The 17,401-nt window shown below is 40.1% G+C and overlaps 1 protein-coding gene across 3 annotated transcripts in view; it reads right to left on the bottom strand.

The window, feature by feature from the left end:
* Nucleotides 1-17,122, bottom strand: part of HCF164 (Thioredoxin superfamily protein) — a 40,748-nt gene extending 23,626 nt beyond the window's left edge. For 2 of the 3 annotated variants that reach the window (XM_086781382.1, XM_086781380.1), the window contains exon 1: nt 16,804-17,122. In XM_086781382.1, the coding sequence (XP_086637508.1) occupies nt 16,804-17,025 (222 nt within the window). In that variant the 5' untranslated portion in view covers nt 17,026-17,122. The remainder of the gene's footprint in view (nt 1-16,803) is intronic. The other variant, XM_086781379.1, reaches the window with a different exon arrangement.
* Nucleotides 17,123-17,401: the final 279 nt, after the last annotated feature.

A 17,401-nucleotide genomic window follows, 5' to 3' on the forward strand; every position in this document is an offset into this window, starting at 1 on the left:
AGCAGAAGTATGTGAGGAAGTTGCTCACTTTATGGGTTGTCAGATTGTACACCTCTCTCTTGTCCCATGGATCCCAGTGCCAAGTTATCCGAGGAGGATGATACACCCTTGGTGGATTCCACAGAGTACCGGCACATTGTTGGTTCGTTGATTTACCTTGCCAACACCCGTCCAGACATCTCCTATGCTATGAGTGTCCTCAGCCAATTCTCATCAACCACTAGAAGGTCTCATTGGCAGGCACCTTTGAGAGTTCTTCGTTATCTTCAAGGTACTTCGGATTATGGCATCACCTACTCCAGTGGTGCTGATTTGGTTAGCTTCTCAAATTCTGATTAGGCAGGTTGTATTGATACTTGGAGGTCTACATCTGGATATTTCTTCATGCTTGGTTTTGGATTGGTTTCTTGGAAGTCTCAAAAGCAGAGGTCTTCCATCGAGGCTGAGTATAAATCCTACCTTCTCTCCTCCACTGAGGCACTTTGGATTCATCAAATTCTGGAGCATTTGTGCTGTGCCGAAACTTCCCTGGTTACTATCTTCTCAGATTCTTAGAGTGCTATTGCTCTAGCACAGAATCCTATGATACGGGGACAATCCAAGCATATTGAAGTGCATTATCATTTTGTACGCGACTGGATCAAGCTAGGACTTCTTCGACTAGCCTACTGTTCTACCAAGGACAATGTGGTTGATCTCTTCACCAAACCACTTCCGAGCGCTACTCTGGAGGTGCTGCTTCAGCGTGTTGGTATTGGACCGCCCCTCTGGCGCTGAAGAGGAGGTGTTGGATTATATCATCTCCAGAGGGTCTACATCACCTTTTCATGCTTGTACTGGTCATTTTATGAGACCCTGCATTGGCATATTTTAGCAAATATTATTCAGCATTTTTCTACCATTTTTAGGCATTTTTAAGAATTTTATGCTATTGGTCTGTTGTTGTCGGCCTGCTACAACTGGCCAACCAACACTCTGGGGGAGTATATAAGGGTTGGACCCCCTTTCCCCCATTTCATCTCATTCTTTTGCATCTTGCTGAGATCATTAGCAGTTGCTTCTGCTTCTTACCATTGTTCAGCACCTACGGGCTTCCCTCGTGCTTAGTTTTCAGCAATAAACATCCGTTTCCAACATTTACAGGTCTTGTACTTGGGCCTACATTTGTGTTTTCTATTTGCTTCACTTTCTTTCAAAAAGAGCTCAGAGGGCCAAATAGTTACATTCCCTCCCTCTTAAATCACAATTGTTCTCAACTGTGGGATACAAGTATTCCAAAAGTCCCTAGTACTAGCCCTATCTGGTGTTCTTGTGCATCTGGTCTTTCCCCATATATGTGGTGCCTTCTGCTCATCTGGCAACATCTCTATGCCTTTTCTTTGATAGATGTCCTTGTTCTTGATGGTACATCTTCAAAGCCTATCACATGTGTTAGATATAATAAATTCATACTTACCTTTTGCAAAAACTAGACACAAGCTAGTCAACAAACAAGTATGCATCATTCGTGTCTATTGGGTACTCCAGGTACTGGCTAGGTAGTCTAGAGCCAATGAACTATCACATGCCATGATCCAAGCATTGTCCACATATCAAAAACAGCACACAAAGTCAAAGAAATTCAAACATACATCAGCATGCAATGCACAAGTAATGATCCTCCTGTTCATGGATTGTCCTGTATGGTTTCATCGGAAAACGTGCTAAGTTATCTGGCTCCCAAGGGAAACCGCTCAAACTATCACTCAAGGCCATCTGGTCCCTAGGACCGCCCGAGAATTCATCAATAGTCATCTGGGCCATCTAGCTGCATTGACCACCTGACTATGAAATCCAATATAGTCTTCTCGGCCATCTGGTCGCACAATGACCGCCTGACTGTGAAATCCAATACAGTCATCTGGGCCATCTGGTCACAATGACCGCCCGACTGTGAAGTCCAAAATATCTGGCATCATTACCGTCCAGTGGGTCATCTGGCATCGTTGCCTCCCATATACAAATGTGATATGCAGCGGAAGTCTTTGTATTGGAAGGATCCTGTCACACAAATGCTCACACCGTCTTCTGTATCCTGAGTTTCATGAGTTTAGCAATCCACTTTAATACTTCAAACTTTAAAGAGACATGAGAACTGTTTACCATATTGGGTCCCGAATTACCCACTGAAGGGCCCCCTATCTCCCGATAACTAGATAGTATTTGCTTTATTACTTTAGAGAGAATGACTGTGGACTGTAGATAAGCCAAACGTAAGATCTCGAAGGATCTGAAGCTTGGCTGAAATGTACACGACTGTAGAGAAACACCTCAATGAACTGATCTCGAGCCTATGCACTCTTCCCAAGGGCATGAGGAAGGGCTGCACACCTGAGGCTGAGAAAAGAAGGCGGTTGACTGTTCTAAGCTATGTTAGAATGCTGTAAATGCTTATGAATGATAGAATACCTTTACCAGATAACTAGTGTATGCCTGGATGATGCACTGAATGCTGGATACTGATGTAGACTGATGAATCAAGGCTGAAACTGCTGGGAATCTGCAAACGCAGGTCTGTAGGGCTGTAACGCAGATCTACACCTGCTGTATGACTGAAACGCAAGTTTACAAGGCTGGATATCTGCAAATGCAGGGCTGTACTGGTCTGTGTACCTGTTGGTTATGTTGTATGCACAAACGCAGAGGTTGATGCTGATCTGAGGCTTGAAAGAGTGCTGACTGCAGGCGCCTATGGACTGTATGCTGCGCCTAGGTCTGCAGGGGATTGAAGAGCTGAACTGCTACGTTAAAAGGACTATTGGCTGCTAGCTGAAGGGGTCTGATGGCTGCGCCTAGGGCTACTAGATGGGCTTCAAGAAGGGCTGCAAGAAGACACCAACTACCAAGGAGCAGGAGTTCAATCTAGGCTGAAGGCAAGGGTACTCCTAGGGCTGAGGAGGAAAGCTCTTAGCACACTGAAGACTGAATGCTGAACTAAGCTCTATGCAAGCCTATTTATACTAACTAGGGGCTGATCAAGTTGGCTGGTCATTTATTTAATAAAGTTTATATTTATAAATGACATTAAATGCTAAATAAATACCATAAAATATGGAAAAAATACCAGATAAATCCTAGTAAATTTCCTAAGGTTTCTGGGATGTTCTAAATGATGCACAGGCATATGAATGCATATTATGCAGGATGCAAAGTGCTTTCTAATGCAAACCCTAAGGCTTCTACTCACTCTACATGCATGAATGATTCTCTCCAAGTGGGTTAAGGGACTTGACTAACTGACTAACCCGCTAAGCCTGAGGAATGACCTACGTAGCTCGTGCCTGACTTATCCTGGAGGCTGGACTGAGGATGTACAATGGGGTCACGGCGTACGACAAATATCATCATACTGGGTTCTAATAATGTACAAATGTTGCACTGCTGATGATGAGCCAGTTTGTCACCATACATTGAGTGCAGAGTGCATGTGACAACAAATGTTGCTCCTTAGGCTTCCAGGCATTGTTGCCACCCAAGACTAGAGCATGTCCAATCAACCATTACATAAGCATAATAATAATCAATTCCAACGTAAATATATATACAATCCCTCCCCCTTAAATCTATCTTGATCACAAGACGTCTAAGCCTCTACTTCAAATACATCTGGACCAACAACTTCCTCATAAACTCGAAGTATATCTGGATAGTCCTTGGAAGTACTCTTCTGGCATCCATTTCGCATCCATAGGCGAATAATTCTTAAACTTCAAGAGGAATTTCCTGACCACTGTCTTTCCTCTTTTTCTCATGGAATGAAATACAATCTGTTCCGGCTGCAAGATTTCTTCTTGTTCTTCCACCTCTGGTGGATCCTCCAACACAGGCTCCTCTGGGGGTAGTCTCGTATATGGTTTCAATAAGCTAACATGGAAGGCATTATGTATCCTTCAATGTTCTGGAAGGTCCAATCGATAACATACATCGTTGATCTTCTCAGTAATGTGAAAAGGTTCATAATATCTAAGGGCAAGTTTGGGTTCCTTGTGCTCCTTAGCTTTAGACTTTCTAAGTCTGGCTTTTTCAAATCTCAATAAGACCCAATCTCCTTCTTCAAAGGTGACCTTTCTTCTATGCTTATCTGCAGCTTTCTTTTGCTTGTCTTGAGACGTCTCGATAGCCCTTCGAACCTGTGCAAAGGTTGTATCCAAATCTCAAAGAAACTCGTCCGCATGGAAGATCTCTACCTTGGTTTTTAGAATGAGCAACAACAATGGTTTGCCATAAATAATCTCAAAAGGAGCTTTGCTTGTCGAGGCGTGAACGGTGTTGTTGTAAGCAAACTCAACCAAGGGCAAGTACTTCTCCCATTGATCCTTTGCTTCGAGAGCGTAACACTTTAGCATATCCAAAATAGTGAGGTTTGCTATCAAACTTTGTCCATCTGTTTGAGGATGATAAGCCGAAGAGAAATTCAAATATCTCCCTGTTGTCAAAAAGAGCTCTCCAAAAGAAACTAGTAGTCCGAGGATCTCTACCCCCCACAATAGATTTCGGTAATCCATGATGTTTGAAAATCTACTGAATAAACAATCTAGCCATATGCTCTGTGCAGATAGTCTTCTTCACGGGAATAAAGCGGGCTTGCTTACTAAATCTATCAATAATAGTCCATATTCCATCATTCACAAATCCTAACTTTGGCAATCCAGAGATAAAGTCCATGGCAATACTTTTCCATGGAACATTGGGAATTGGTAAAGGTTGCAATAATCCGGCAGGTTTTGGTCGATCAAACTTGACCTTTTGACAAACCAAAAATTCTTGAACATATTGCTCAATGTCCCTTCTCATGCTAGGCCAATGAAAATAACTCTCCAAAGCCTGAGCTGTTGTCGAGATACCTCTATGTCCCATGTACGGTGGGGCATGGCATTCCTCCATTACTTTTGGCCTCAAGTCCTTAGTCACACATAAACGGGTTTGCATCATATGGAACCCTTCCTTCATGACATAAGAGGTCACCAAGTCTCCATTTTATAATTTGTTCCAAGTATCTTTGAAATCCTCATCTGTAGCATAAAGATCTTTCATTGTAGTGAAGTCCATAATACATATGATATCCCATAGAAATTGCATGAGTCATGGGTCTCCGAGATAGAGCATCTACTACTTTGTTGTCTTTACCATGGGAATGCATAATCTAAAAATGAAATTGGGCCAAGTAACTAGCCCATCTTATATGCTTTTCGGATATCTTAGGTTGAGACATGAAATACCTAAGACTTTAATGATCCGTCTTGATAATAAACTCGACACCCATAAGATAGCGCTTCCAAATCTTTAAGGCATGAATGATAGCCATCAATTCTTTCTCGTATGTAGGCACGGTCTTTTTGGCTCCTTGAAGTCTTCAACTCTCACAGGCCACGACATAGCCCACATGATTCAAGACTGCTCCAATGCAATCTCATGAAGCATCACACTCTACCATAAAACGCTTTGATAACTTTGGAATAATCAACACTAGTCCTTTGCTAGCATAGAATTTTAATGCTTCAAAGGATTCTTTTTCAGCTTTGGCCCACCGGAATCCCACGGCTTTCTTTGTCAAATCATGCAGTGGACTAGCTACCACGGCAAACCACTTGATGAACTTCCTCTAGTAAGAGCATAAGCCAAGGAAACTTCAAATTGCATGCACACTAGTCAACTCTAGCCATTCCATAATAGCCTTGCCCTTGTCCGGGTCCATCCTGACCCCTTCCTTGGACACAAGGTGGCCCAAGTAGTGAATCTCTGACAAAAAGAACTCACTCTTCTTGCCATTCACATATAACTTGTGTTTCCACAATTCCTAAAATATCATATCCAAGTGCTTTCAATGCTCGTCTTCATTCTTTGAGAGCACAATAATGTCATCAAAGAAAGTAGCTGCTGCAAACTTTCTATGTGGTCAAAATATTCTTTCCATCATTCAGTTGAAAGTAGCCGGTAAGACCAAAAGACATCACCAAATACTCATAGAGTCCAAAGGTAGTCCTCAATGTGGTCTTGTGAAGTCCTCTGGAACAATCCTGACTTGATGGTAGCCACTCATCAAGTCAATCCTGCTAAAGATAGTGGCTCCATCCTGTAGTAAGAGCATAAGCCAAGGAAAGCACACTAGACAACTTTGACCATTCCATAATAGCCTTGATCTTGTCTGGGTCCATCCTAACCCCTCCCTTGGACACTATGTGGCCCAAGTAGTGAATCTCTAACAAAAAGAACTCACTCTTCTTGCCATTCACATATAACTTGTGTTTCCACAATTCCTAAAATATCATATCCAAGTGAAGAAGTAAGCAATAATGTCATCAAAGAAAGTAGCTGCGAACTTTCTATGTGGTCAAAATATTCATTCCATCGTTCGGTTGAAAGTAGCCGAGACATTGGTAAGACCAAAAGACATCACCAAATACTCATAGAGTCGAAAGGTAGTCCTCAATGCAGTCTTGTGAATGTCCTCTGGAACAATCCTGACTTGACGGTAACCACTCTTGAAGTCAATCCTGCTAAAGATGGTGGTTCCAACTTCCATCCAATCTATCTAGGATGTCATCAATCCTAGGAATAGGAAACATGTTCTTCACGGTGATCTTGTTAAGAGCCCTAGAATCAATACACATCCGCCAAGAACCATCCTTTTTCTGGAACCAATAAGACTGGGGAGCAAAAAGCTGATGAGCTAGGTCTAATCAAACCTTTTTCCAATAGCTCGTTCACTTGCTGACTCACACGATAAGGAGGTCTATTAGGAGGTGAACTTTCTGGTATGATGTCAATCTGATAATCTTCCGGTCTCTTTGGAGGTAGCTCTCCTGGAAGAGTATCTACAAAACAATCTTCATATTTCTTTAAGAAATCTTTTCTTTCATGATCAAGAGTTGGGAGTTACTCTCCAACTCCTTTGGATCTCTGATATATATCAAGTACAAGGAAAGAGATTGCTTTATTGATTTGGGAACTTGTACATAGCTAATGAGTGGAATGGAATTCCCCTCAACTCCTACATCAAAAGTTACATTATTGCCTTTAAAAGAAAACCTACTCTTGTTTACAGCGCAATCAATGGTCGAGTCTATCTTCTTATGCAAAGGCATACCCAAAATTACATCACAATGTCCAACTTTGCCTACAACAAAGTTCTCTTGATCCACATAGTCTCCAATCTGTAAGCAAAGCTTTCCCAAAATAGGAGTCACCTCTGCTAACATTCCCTCAAAGGCAGCACCTGTAGAAATAGGAACTCCAAACCTATCTGGAGGGAGGTTCATGGCTTCAACCACTCACGGATGAATATGGTGGTGGGTAGCACCACTGTCGAAATGGATAAGTATGAAAACGAACTGACAAGGGAAAGAGAATTGGACGTACCTACTCCAATTCCAAAAGAGTCGGAAGAGGGATCTCAAGGAAACCTGATGTCAAGAATGTTTGAGGAGGTTGCGCAGGATTAGTCTATTCATTCATTCCCTAGGGATGGATATGAGATGCACATACGGAAGGAACCCTCATTTGTCAGAGAGTCCAGAGACATAGGCAGTCTCGCAGATGTACTGTCCACTTCCATGCAAATGCCATTGGGACAACTGCTACGCAATTCACCAACATTGTGGGTAGATATAAAAGAATGGACACAGGGCGGGGACTAAAGCCAGCAGACTCTCCAGAGGAGATTCAGTCACCTTTAGCAGAAAGAAACTTACAACACACAAGGAGATTCAGTCACCTTTAGCAGAAAGAAACTTACAACACGCAAGGGAAAGAACGCCCAGATTTGTCAAAATATTGGTTAATCAATTGGGGCGTTATTACGAAAGTGATGAAACTAATGCTACAATCCCAATTCATCATAACGAATACCAAGCACTAGCTATCCTAGATGGTGGGGCGGGAGTTAGCATCATCACAAAACGATGTTGGAAAATTTGGAAAAAACCCGTTCTGAAAAGAGCATATCTTATCATCATTACAATGGTAGCCGGAACATCGTCAAGACCCATTGGGCTTTTAGAGAATGTGCGACTTAAACTCTTTACATTCTGCTACCATCATACATTTGTGGTAATGGACTTTCTGCGCCAACCAGACTCATATGACATAATCGTAGGGAGACCCTTCATGAGGGAATCCAAATTGGTGCATGATTGGACATTAGACCATGTGTATGTTCAAAGGGACTCGCAAATTCTAAACATAGATCTGCGAACATGGAAAGCACACCCCATGGAAGGGTAACTGTTTGGTGATGATTCGGTCACAACCGAGCGAACCACATCCATACAAATATGCCAACCCACGGTGAAAGCTTCAAAAGAGGAAGAGGAAGCGGAAATGTATGCATCACTTCCTCCTTCGGATTTCAGTGAAAAATGGATGCATGTGCTATAGCCACCATAGATGTGATGCAACCCCAAGGAACCCAATACGTTGAATCTGGGACTGTTTCCACTACCTCTGTATGTATGGTCAATTGGCAACCCATTGAAGAGGTTAGAGGAGGAAGTTTCAAGCATAGAAGGGACTGGATCACAAGGCTATACCAGTGCCCAACACCTTAGAAGATGGCAAAAGAAGAAATGGTATATTGCTCACGAAATGCCCTGCTACAAAGAAAACCCAAGGATGCCCAGTGGGCTGAGATACCTTGAAGCTACTAAGGTACACGATGAGTTTTCTAAGAATTGGGGTGAGAAATTAAGCAAGATATCCCTTGAAGGAAAACATAGGGAGGAAGTCACCCTTCGAGAACCAGAAACGCCTAAGCTTACGAAAGTCGGGCGCTGAAAACGAAACAAAGCTTTGGCAGAAGTCGAGCAAGAGGCTAAGAAGGTGATGGCTAAAACAAAAGGTGAGGATGTGGATAAACCAGACCTGCTTTCAGTACCAGACCATTTCAAAACACACACAATTAACGAACGAAAAGTGGTCCGATTGATGGCAAAAAGGGTTAAGAAAGATGGGTTATCCACATCATACGATGGCCCAATTGAAGTTAAGGAAATTGATATTGCAAAGCCAGGGGAGAAAACCAAACCTGTTTATATCGCTAAGGACTTGACTCCGGCCGAAGAAAAGGAGCTTGTAACTCTCCTTAAGGAGTTTGAGGATTATTTCGCCTGGAGCTACAAAGAGTTGAAGGGTGTACCACCTGAAGTGGTGCAACACACAATCCCAAGCATGGACGGATCAAGACCAACCAGGTAAAAACCATACCAGATGAATCCTAAATATGTAGCAATTATAAAGAAGGGAATTGATAAACTTATTGCTGTGGACTTCATCTACGAGATAGAACATACGGATTGGTTGTCACCAATCGTAATAGTACCAAAGAAGAATGGGAAACTTAGGGTCTGTGTCGATCTCAAAAAGATCAATGCAGCTACTAGGAAGGACCATTACCCATTGCCTTAATACGGAACATGTTTTGGAGAGAGTAGCTGGTGAAGAAGCTTATAGCTTCTTAGATGAATTTTCAGGTTACAATCAGGTGTCTATAGCGCCCGAAGACCAGCATAAGACAGCTTTCAATACAATGTGAGGGACGTTTTCTTACAAAACCGTGCTTTTCGGCCTCACCAATGCCCCAGCAACATTCCAACAATTAATGTGCATAGCCTTCAAAGACTACTTGCAAAAGTGGTTGGAGGTATTCATTGATGATTTGTGGGCACACTCTTGATGGATAGACCATTTAGCTTGCTTGAGAAAAGTGTTTTGAGCAATGTCGATTGTATTGTATATCCTTAAACCCTTTAAAGTGCCAATTTTGGATCAAACATGGTGTAATATTGAGACACATTGTCTCTAAGAACAGTATCTCCAATGATGAAGACAAAGTCAGGTTGATCTTGGAATTGCCCCCTCTCACTAATTACAAAGGTGTGCACAGATTTATGGGCCACGTTGGGTACTATCGCCGCTTCTTCACAATATTTTATGCTGAAATTGCTAGACCATTATATAAGCTACTCATTGTCTTTGAATGGACTGAAGAATGCCACGAATCATATTATAGATTGAAGCAAGCACTGGCCAATACACCAATTCTGAGACCACCATCGATGCCTTGAACTTTGCTATTGGATGTGTATTGGCACAGCCTAATGAGTTCAAACTGGACTACCCAGTCTACTTCGCTATACTTAATACTATCCTATAAAACCATAGGTTTTACACCTAGCGATCATGGTGGACACAATTTTTTCCAAAATTTTACTAGTTTGAACCCACTTTAACAGGTCCACCTGATCTTTCAGGTACTGCTCTTAACAAACTCAGATCCTCCCTCTCTATCTTTAGCAAGATCCTTCCTAGTATCTTTGTCTGATTCCTTTTCCAGTAAACTGATCTTGCATATTAGCAATCTCCTGAACCACCTCAGCCAACATTTCTGTATGTGGATCAGAAACAAGGCCTCTAGTTTGGACTGGTACTGTGTCACCATCAGTAATCTTCAAGATTTCCACTTCCAGATGATCTTTTTCTTCAACAACTTTGTTCAAACCTGCAAAACCAAAAACAAATTTAAAGGATCTTTGGCTTTCTATTGACAGCCCTTCATCAAGCTCCTTGTACTCTTTGAATCCAAGGGATTCTCCCAACAAGTGGTCTAACATGGCAACTCCACCTGAAGAGGTTCTATATTAACAGGAGAATGAATTGACTGATATTTCAGGTTTAGTCACCAATTCAATGATGCAGAGGTGAATTATACCACCACAGAATGAGAAGGGTTGGCCATGGTCTATGCTGTCAAGAAGTATCGACGTTACCTATTGGCCAACAAATTTGTATTCTTTGTGGACCATCAGGCCTTATTATACTTGGTGAACAAGCCTTGCACCACGAGAAGAATCACACGCTGGTTGTTATGACTATTGGAATTCGACTTCACGGTCATGGTAAGAAAGGGAACACAGTATGTATTGGCCAATCATATGTCGAGAATTCTAAATGGGGAACCGACAACTGGTGTTGATGTGACCTTCCATGCTTGTTTGTTCAAACTAGACATGGTGCCCGAATGGAGCGAAGAAATATCAGATTATCTAGCTTATGATTTTCGCAAGAATGACCCTTGAACAAAGATAAAATGTGTCGGCTTGCTAAGTTGGCTGCACCTTATCAATTAATTGCTAGAGAACTATACAAGCTAGGTAAGGATAATGTCTTAAGGAGATGTGTGCGAGAAGACGAATTTGTCACAATAGTAGATGAAGTACACTCTCGGATAGCTGGAGGACATTTCACTGGGAAAATTACAGCTTGCAAGGTGCTTCAAGAAGGACTATGGTGGCCTACATTATTTGGGGATGCCATGGAGTTTGTTAAAAGGTGCGAAGAGTGTAAGTGATTTGCTATTCTACAACAAAGGGACAGGATGCCACTTATCCCTATTATTGTAAGACAACCTTTTGAGAAATGGGGAATTGATTTTGTTGGACCTATCAGTCTATCTGTGCATCCATCACAAGCCTGATATGTGATTGTGGCCACAGACTATTTCACGAAATGGAGAGAGGCCAAAGCCTCTAAGCAAGATGATGCACGAACAACAGCTAAGTTCTTATATGAACAAATCATTTCAAGATTCGGCTGCCCATTAGAATTAGTCAGTGATCGTGGTTCACACTTCATTAAATAAGGTGATTGATCACTTACTTGTTGGATTCCTTGTAGTCCACCGAAATTCATCCCCTTATTATCCACAGGCTAATGGTCAAGCAGAGAGCACAAATAAGATTTTGTGTACTATCTTGACAAAAACATTAGAAACAAGTCGAACGGATTGGAAACTTAAGCTAGCAGTAGCTTTATGGGCATATCGAACATCATATAAGGTAGCGACGGGATATACTCCCTTCCGTCTAGCTTATGGTGTTGAAGCGGTAATGCTTATGGAGTACCTAGTTCCAAGCCTGAGAATTGCGGTCCAAGAACGATTGACTGAGAATGCATTAGCTAAAAGGCTAGTTGACTTAGAGAAACTTGATGAAACCCGACTAATTGCATCACATGGTCTTATGGTCAAAAAATTACGAAGAAAACATTGGTTTAACAATAACTTGAAACAAAAGGAACTAGAAACAGGGGACCTTGTCCTCATGTATGGTGTAGGAAGCACCAGAAAAAAGAAACTCAAGTACAAAGGATTAGGACCTTTCTGAGTGTCCAAAATCACACCTCAAGGGTTGGTTAGAACTGAAACAATTGAGGGTGTACAAATGGAGGGTTACGTCAATGGGAGCAAGCTTAAAAAATATTTTGGACCACTAACCCAAGAGATTCTCATGCAAGAGCATCTTTTAAAACGACAGAAAAGAAAAAATTAAGCAAGCTCAAGAAGAAGCAAGGCAAGAGAGGCCAAGGCCAAACAGATACTCCAAAAGAGAGTATTGCATGTGAACATGGCTTCACTAACCCTCCTTGATGAGGATGAACTGGACATTGAGCAAGCATGGCTCAGGGTGAAAGTCTCTACGACTGAAATTCATACGACGAGCATTGCATTAATAGATATGGGATCAAGTTATAATCTGATCTCTTATGGGACATGGGTAGCTCTAGACAAACCACACCTTGAGAGCCTGAAGTAAGGCTGCTGAAAAACGCTGATGTCAGCCTGAGGTAAACGCTGAAGATAGCCTGAAGTAGGGCTGCATAGGCGATGAAGCTGGCCCTGATGTAGGCGATGTAAACTGCTGAAGACAGCCTTGGTGTAGGCGGCCACTCCAACAACAGAAAAATGCTGAAGCTGCACCTGATGTAGGCAACCAGTCTAGCAGTAGAAAACGCTGAAGTTGCACCTGATGTAGGCGGCCTGCACCAGCAGCAACAAGACTTGATGTATATCTGATTGAAGAAAACGTTGGAGTCTTTTATATAAGTGAAGGGCTGTTGGTCGGTCAGGGTGAAGTGGCAACGGCCAGCAGCACAAGACAATAAAAACCAAAAATATCCAAAAGTGCCCTTTTTAGGCTGGATGAAATGGCATATTTCCACACACCCCCTCTGAGGCCAAAAAGGGAACCATGAGAGAAGATTAAAAAAGGGGTTTGAAGAGGATCATTACGAGGAATGGTGCGAGGGTTGTCGATGGTGTAGAACCGGTTGAGATTGGGTGGTACTGGATTAAATGCCACAATGCAAGAGGTTTTCACATGTATGAATGCCCATTTTTGGGTTTTCATTCACACATGCGCCCCAAACAAAAAACAGAATGCTATGCAGAGGGAATGCAAGATGGAAAAAATGCAATGCAATGGGTTTTCACATAAGCCGCGCCCTCATGGGGTTTTCATTGACTCATGTGCCCAGTACAATAATGATAAAAAATGTGAAAGGAGAGGAAGATCCCCCTCTCAATATGTGGAGGGTGATGGTGGAGGACCGATGCCGATCCGGTCGCAAAGATGCTCGAGGATGGGCCGGTAGACGGACTTTGTAAGGATGTCTGCACGGTTGTCCGCCGTATGAATGTACTGGAGTCTGATGGTACCAAGCTCAACCTGTTCCCTGGTAAAGTGAAAATGTACACCCACATGCTTGGCACAGTTAGAAAAAATAGGATTGCCAACAAGGGAAATCGCACTCGTTAACTGTCAACGAAGATGGTAGAAGCGGTGTCAATGGGAACACGCGTCTCCGTAAGAAGCTGTCGAAGATACATAACCTTACTGGTGGTGTCATAGAGGGCCCAGTATTTGGCCTCAACGGAAGAACCTGCAATAGTATCTTGCTTCTTGCTAGACCAACAGAAAGGGGCAGATCCGAGGGAGTACAAATAATCACCATGAGAACGCCGGGAATCGAAATCAACGGCCCAATCGGAGTCCGTGTAACCACACAGAGTGATCCCACAACTGTAGTGAAGTCCATACAAATAGGTACCTGCTAGATAGCAAACAACCCTCATTGCTGAACTCCAATGTGGCCCCTTAGGAGTATTGAAATACTGACTCAAAATGAATGTGCAAAAGGAGATATCACGACGAGAATTTGTGTGCCAAATAAGTTTCCCAACCACTTGATGACGGTAGGCTCGCTCTTCATGTGGAGGTGAGTCCACTTCCTAGGATAGTTTGATGGTGGGATCCAATGGAGTAGCCATAGGGATAGCACCATCAGGAAGGTAGGAAGTAATGAGTTGTAATAATTATGGCCAAAGTTCTTGATTTATGCTTTTCTAGCGTCAGGGCCTTGCTTTTTGGTCTTGCAACTACTTTTTTAGAAAAGTGGCTTTTAGCTTTCGATCCGGCTCAGTGTCCTCTTTCCAATGGTGCCCTTGGTTTGTGATCAACACAGTTTAACTTTTTGCTTTTTCTTGCTTTTTGACCGAAGCTGGTGCTTTTTCCTGAACCCCTATTTCCATGTGTCCATCAACCTGTCCATGAGTCCGCGCATGAGGTCCATCATGTGAAAAGAGCTCGGAGGACCAAATAGTTACATTACGCTCATGTGCCCAGCTTATGCTAACATTAGAGTACGCTTTTCAACAGTGATCACCCAATGTACCAATCTACCCAACTCCTTGAGGTCAACCATAGCAATCCTTGTATCCTAAGTACCTTTTTATGTATATATATGTATATGTTATGTATATATGTTTTATATATATATATACATATATATGTTATGTATATATGTTATATATATATATATATATATATATATATATATATATATATATATATATGTGTATATATATATATATATATATAACATATATATGTGTATATATATATATATATATATATAACATATATATGTATATATATATATATATAACATATATATATATGTATGTATGTATGTATGTATACATACATACATACATATATGTATGTATGTATACATACATATATATGTAAGTATATATATATATGTATGTATATATAGATACATATATATATATATATATATATATGTTATGTATATATGTTATGTATATATGTTATATATATATATATATATATATAACATATATATATATATATAACATATATATATATATATATAACATATATATATATATATATAACATATATATATATATATATAACATATATATATATATATATAACATATATATATATATATAAAACATATATATGTATGTATGTATGTATGTATGTATGTATGTATGCATACATATATATGTATGTATGTATGTATGTATAAATACATACATACATATATGTACGTATATATACATACATATATATGTATGTATATATATATGTATGTATATATAGATACATATATGTATGTATGTATATATACATACATATATTATATACATACATATATAATATATGTATGTATATATATATACATACATATATTATATATGTATGTATATATACATACATACATATATATGTATGTATATATACATACATATATATGTATGTATACATACATACATACATACATACATATATATATACATGTATATATATATATACATGTATATATATATATATACACATATGTATATATATACATATATATGTATATGTATATAGATTCTATATATATGTATATGTATATGTATATATATGTATATGTATATGTATATAGATACACACATGTATATATATATATATAGATGTGTATATATGTATATAGATACACACATGTATATATATATATATAGATGTGTATATCTATATACATATACATATATATGTATATGTCTATATATGTATATATCTATATACATATATATAGATATAGATGTATATGTATATATGTATATGTATTTGTACATATGTGTATATATACATACATGCATATGTATGTATAGAAGTCAGAGGGCCCATACCACCTGCCTACCTTTTAGGAACCTGTGTATATACATATATATGTATATCTATATACATATATATATGTATATCTATATACATATATATGTGTGTGTGTATGTATATATATTACACACACATATATATATGTGTGTGTGTGTGTGTATATATGTATATATGTGTATATATATATATATGTGTATATGATGTGTGTGTGTGTATATATATGTGTGTGTATGTATGTGTGTACATATATACACAGTGCACACACATACGTGTACATACATACATACATACATACATATGTGTATATGTATGTGTATGTGTATGTGTATGTGTGTGTGTGTGTGTGTGAGATGCTGATTCTAACATGTATATATAGATATATGCTATATGTACATATATATATATTTATATTTATATTTATATTTAGATGCCAACAGACGTATGGTTCAGGTAATCTACTTTGGTGAGATTCCACTGAGCGCATTCCAAAACTGCAGAGTATAAATACCTTCATGTGTATTCGGGAGATAGCCCTTGTTTGACGGATGCTGATTCTAACATAGTTTGGAACCACAACATCCCTGCTTGGTTTACTTTAAACAGTAGCCTCTGTCGGAAGGTAAAAGCGCAGTTGTATTGAGTTTTTTATACATTATAGAAGTCTCCTTTTGGGGGGGGAAAACAAGGTTAAGATGCTTAAACTCAACATTCGAGTTAAGCTTGACCTAGGTTAAGATACCTAATGTCAACATTTGTGTTAATCTCACCAATTCAGTTGAGCTTTCAAAGAAACAAATCAAGGAGAGAAATCTCGAAATTTTAAAATATGTTGAACATGGTTAAGATACTTGAACTCAAAATGTGAGCTCCAAAGAACCAAATTAAGGACAATTCCCCTTTAAGATGAGAATTAGAATGAACTAATCATCCAAGATAAACAATAACAGAAGGACTAGCTTACGGTATGCGAGCTGGGGTTTCCGTCGGGGCCAAGTTCGCATCTGCACAAGGTATTACCACGGACGCTTGAGGGTACTTTCGCCCTCAATAGTTGAGTAGCAGCATATTTTCTATAGCCTTGAGCAACCTGGGCGTTCCCAGCTCTGGACGAGACCAGTCTAGAAGAGTCTAGAAAGTCAGGCAGAATGAAAACCTGCTTCGTTTGAATCGTCACGTTTGCCATCTCTCCTTAGCTGAACTGGTTTCAACTGCTTGCAAATGAGAGATAGTCCACGTGGCACACGTCCGGTCTGGTGGACACTCTCTTTTGAGATAGCAAAAGTAGAGCCTAGGCCTTGCAAATGACAGCTAGTCCACGTGGCACACGTCCGGTCTGGTGGACACTCTCTTTGAGATAGCAAAAGTGGAGGCTAGAGCCTAGGCCCACCATAACAGTTTAGGCCACTTTTTTTTTTCCTTTTTATTTAAAATTTGCGCAACTAATTCCTAGTTGATGAGAGGACTCCTTTTAGGGCCTCGCATGTCCTTTTACAAACACCACACACACTCACGGGCAACGTTACAAGATAGCATCATTTGGGGCAGCCAGCAGGGTTTGA

This window comes from Cibotium barometz, chromosome 43 (genome assembly GCF_041138505.1).
Source record: "Cibotium barometz isolate CiBa-2024 chromosome 43, ASM4113850v1, whole genome shotgun sequence".
In the NCBI taxonomy this organism is placed as follows: Eukaryota; Viridiplantae; Streptophyta; class Polypodiopsida; order Cyatheales; family Cibotiaceae; genus Cibotium; species Cibotium barometz.